Here is a 4,469-nt window from a genome sequence, read left to right as displayed (position 1 = left end):
GCCAGGATGGTCTTGATCTCCTGACCTCGTGATCCGCCCGCCTCGGCCTCCCAAAGTGCTGGGATTACAGACGTGAGCCACCGCGCCCGGCCTGAACCTGAATTTTTTAATTTTTTAGAGACTGGGTCTTGTTGTCATCCAGGCTGGAGTGCAGTGGCACGATCATGGCTCACTGCAGCCTCCAACTCCTGGGCTCAAGCAATCCTCCCCCGTAGCTGGGCTTACGGATACAGCTAGAGCCGCCGCACCAGTCCCCTTGTATGGGTTTTGGGACATTCCCACAGGAGGCTGGTTTCTTTCGGGGGCTTATGGGTGCGGTTAATGTCATAAAAAGGCGAGTTCCGCCCCTGGCCTCCAAGCCGTCTGAGGCTGCGGCACTCGATGCGCCGCCATCTTGGAGCGCAGAGCACGCGAAGGCCTTCGACTTCAGACTGCAGCGTCAGGGCACCTACAGCTGTCCGACATCACCCAGCCTCAGGTACGCAATGACGGCCGCACAAACAGAAAGCCCACTCGGACCGGGACCCGTGCCCGCTGACCGCCAGCGCAGCGTGGGCAGAGCAGAGGCTGTGGCTGGGGAGCCTGGCGCCGACGTCAGGAGGCCGGGCGTGCAGGCAGAGGCCGGGCACGAGCAGAGGCCGGGCACGCAAGTAGGGGCCCGGCGCAAGGAGGAGGCTACGCGCGAGTAGGGACGGGGTGTAACGAGGGGGCCGCGCACGAGGTGGAGAACACGCGCGAGGGGGCCGAGATTCTCACCGGGTCTGTGGAGACGCGCAGCCCAGGGGTCATGCCCTGGCTTCTGGCAGGAACGGCTGGCCCTGCTCTGTGGGAAAGGGGAGGTGAGCAGCTGGGCAGGCCGAGGCGGTGCCCAGGTCCCCAAGCCGCGGAACTGCGCCAGAGCCCAGCTCCGTGGAGAGCCCCCCAGGGCCCCGCGCACCCGTTTAAGCGCCTGCTGTGTGGGGGGCGGCCCCCGCGCGGGGAAGGGCAGCCTAGGGTTTTCCCGCCTGTCTGAGGGAAGCGGAGGGCCTGGCGGGTGCCGACACATGCCTGCTGCGCAGACTCTGGGCCTTAACGCCACAGTGACAAGGGCCGGGGGGGTGCAGTCCCCTGGCCCTGGGCACGGTGCCTCACTTTCCCTCTTCCATCTACAAGGGTGGCGGCCCCGTGCCCGGGGTAGGGCGGAGGTGGGGCCGGGGGCGGGGCGCGCGTTCCCTCAGGGGCTGTCGGAGCAGCTCCAGTGCAGCTGAGCGTTGGGCCCCGCCCTCCTCTCAGACCAGGGATGCCTCCCAAAGCCTGCCCCGCCAGCCCCGAAACGGCCTTCCCCAGGTCCCGGGCAGCAAAACGGACTCCACACAGACGCGCGCTGCTGGCAACTCGCCCCGCCAGGGCCCCAGGAGGATCCCCGGACCCCCGCACCCGGCCCGGCCCGGCCTGGCCTCCCCTCCCCCACCTCGCCGGCCTAGCTCACCCGCCTGACGGCTAGACAAAGGCCGCGGCACCGGCGGCCGGCACTGCGCCTGCGCGCGCCTGACTCCATTTCCCAGGGAGCCGCGCGCGCATTTCCGGCCGGCAGTCCCCACGTCGCTCTCGCCTTTGGCGTTGGCGGCCTCTCGGTGCTGCTGGAGCTGGAGTCACGGGGACTGGTGAAACAGGGCGGGCGAGGTGCCTGGGCATCAACGCGGGATCGGGGCCACCTGGAACGCCGTGAACTCCCGGCGCGACCACACGGGCTTTTGTGTTGGAAACTCTACCGTCAGCTTTATTGCTGCAAACAAAGCAGTGATTTTTCAAAACACATACTTTAAACCAAAGCATTCACCAAGATCGCACACACGGGAGTCTTTGCATTTTCCACACTGAGGCATTCATGGAGACTTCCCGCTGTATTTATTACATGGTTATAAGGAACATCATGTGCAAGACACTAACAATTATGACGACTTCGGACATTGCTAGGTAGTTGTCAAAATTGTGCATTTGAACAGCAGCATGATATTCAAAGCTGGTGTGTTCTCGCGGACACGAAATGAATTGTCATTTTTCGAACATTCACCAAAGCCTGCCAGTCGCTAGGCCCAGGTTCAGCAGCACACAGTAGCGAAGCCCCCATTCAAGCGGGCTTGGTTTCACCAGCATACATCACACGTGCATGGAGCAGCCAGGCGAGAGGAGCTGGGAAAGCCAGGACTGAGCGTTGTGCTTTTGCCCTTTTAAGAGAGGACTGATTAATTCCAGTCAGCCTTGGCTTGGGAACTGTATTTGAAGCTGCGGAAAAGTTTTAAGACAGGGGCAATTTTTTTTTCTTTGACTGAACTCTGAAAGCAGAGAACACAATACGAATTCTCATACCACACACGGACACTTGAAAAGATTTAGCTGGTTGACACATAAGTTAAGACTTTAAATATCATAAGCCCTAAAACAGTGGCAATTAAGAGAGATAATGGCTCAAAATCATAATGCACTGATGTAAACAAAGCAAAGGCAAGCTTCTTGGCTTTTAAGGGTGTCCTGTACGTTCAAAGAGCTGTAAAACCCCACATTAGTGATCGTCACACTGAAAGCCAGCCTGCTTTTCACTCTACTGCAGTAAAGAGGCTTTCCATTATTCATAAAATGCTATGTTTCAGTTCTCTCACTCACAAACCCAAATGCCACAAAACATTTTGTGTGTCTATTTTTTTCTTTCACAAAATGTATACTCTTTTGTCCCCTGCCCCCACCCCACCTCCTCCACCTGTTTCCTTTTACTGGATCAAAAGGTATGAACACACAACTTATGGTGAAGTCTTTTTCCCAAGTGGTCTGACAGTCCTGCTGAGAAGCTGTCGTGGTGCCACACTGAGCTTGCTCAGCCCTGATGGTGGTCAGGCGGCCCTGCCCAGCTCCCTCACACTTGCCCCTCTGTTTCCTTCCTCAGACCTTCTGATCCTCGGTTTTTCTCAGCCAGGTTTCTAAACCGTACATGTCAGCAGGGGCGGGCTCTTTCTACAGGGGCAGGTGCTGCTTGGCTCCAGCCAAGTGGGGTCTTGCAGACTGGTAAGCCCAGCATCCCAGGTCTGGATTTCTCAAAAAAAAAAAACCCAGAGATTGTGATTTCTGTGTGACATCTCTTGATTTTTAAAAGCTGGTAGGGATTTCAAAGGCTTTAATAACACCACCAGTCAAATAAGATGAGCTGGAGGCTACTCCGGTGCCGCCCTTGCTGTGGTCTGAACCCCCTGCTCTCTCGTAACCACTGGCTGGGCCCTTCTCAGCTCCTTCTTGGCTTCCTGTCCGAATCTCCAAACAGAGCATTGCTGGTTGCCTCTCTGTGTGGCCTGGGACAGGACCCCCCCACCATGAGCAGGTGGGCTGCACATCAGTGCAGCTTCCAAGCAATCCTGCAATCGCAGCATGGATAGCAGAACTGTGTCACGCTGCATGTTAATGTTTAAAAAGCTAATCTGTTCAACATATACATTTAAAATATACTGTGACAGTTACAGCTCCCTGGACATATTTCTCCCTTAAAAAAATTTTTTTTTGAGAGCTTCAAAACCTAGCAGTGTCCAGCCCTCCTCTGACCCAAGAGACCCTGGCTGCCAGGGAGAAAGGTGGCCTGTGAGACTCCGGTCTTCCAGAGCATTAAGTGCCCAGGGCTGGGCTCACAGCTCCCGTGACAAGGGCTGGAGGACAGGAGACTGGGGCACATTATGATGGGGGTGTTGGGGTCTTTGGGGGGTGCTGGCAGAGGAAGGCACAGGGTGAGGGAGGCGTGCTGAGGTGCTGGGGCTTCCACAGCTGGGGTGAACCTAAAGAGAAGAGAGGGGCTAGCGCTGTGTCTCACTGCAGCTCAGGCGGGGTCTTGGGACTCGGCAAGTAGGGTGAAGAACACCATGTGGTGGCTTTCGTGAGTTGCGGCAGCTGCCACAACTGCTCCAGGACCCTGGGCCACGTCCTTGCTTCTGTCAGCTAAGGTGGAGCGTGTGAGAGTGGCCCTCCAGGGGTGGCCCACCTCCCCTCAGAGGTTGAGGGAGGCTTCCCCGGCTGGAAACTGCAGCCCACAACGGTGTCTCAGTTATCTCCACAGGGACTTCCCCTCGCTCATTGAGTCATCCCTTCACTCTGCAGGGCCTGTTGTATGCTGAGTGTGGTCAAGTGTGGCAGTGGAGACGGTTCTAGGCACAGGAGGAGGCCAGGGTGAGAGGCAGTGTGGAGTTAGGCAGAGACACAGGGAGTTAAGGACACCAGCCTCCACCATCCCAGGGCGGGGAGCTGTGGAGGCAGCAGGGCCACGAAAGACACGATGGAGCTGCCCTGCTGGGCTTTGTCTTTTCAGTGTCTGCATTTTAGAGGGACCCTGTTGGCTGCAGGATGGGGATGGGGCAGAGGGAACAGGCTGGAGGCAGAGTTTGCTTAGAGGCAGCTGCAAGCATTCAAGAAATGGGGAGAGAGCCTGGGGCTGATGGTGCAGAGGAGAAAAGAGA

The 4,469-nt window shown here is 57.6% G+C and overlaps 1 protein-coding gene across 6 annotated transcripts in view; it reads right to left on the bottom strand.

Moving 5' to 3' along the window:
* ZNF135 (zinc finger protein 135) overlaps positions 1 to 1,537 on the bottom strand; it is a 10,331-nt gene extending 8,794 nt beyond the window's left edge. For 3 of the 6 annotated variants that reach the window (XM_026457582.1, XM_026457584.1, XM_026457585.2), the window contains exon 1: positions 1,469 to 1,537. In XM_026457582.1, the coding sequence (XP_026313367.1) occupies positions 1,469 to 1,537 (69 nt within the window). Of the gene's footprint in view, positions 1 to 756; positions 824 to 937; positions 1,221 to 1,468 lie in introns of those variants that run through there. The other 3 variants (XM_026457579.1, XM_026457580.1, XM_026457581.1) reach the window with 3 other exon arrangements.
* Between the last annotated feature and the right edge of the window lie 2,932 nt (positions 1,538 to 4,469).

Source organism: Piliocolobus tephrosceles, chromosome 21, assembly GCF_002776525.5.
Source record: "Piliocolobus tephrosceles isolate RC106 chromosome 21, ASM277652v3, whole genome shotgun sequence".
Lineage (NCBI taxonomy): Eukaryota > Metazoa > Chordata > Mammalia > Primates > Cercopithecidae > Piliocolobus > Piliocolobus tephrosceles.
Note: the sequence above shows the minus strand (reverse complement) of the source record. Positions and strands in the feature narration are given on the sequence as shown.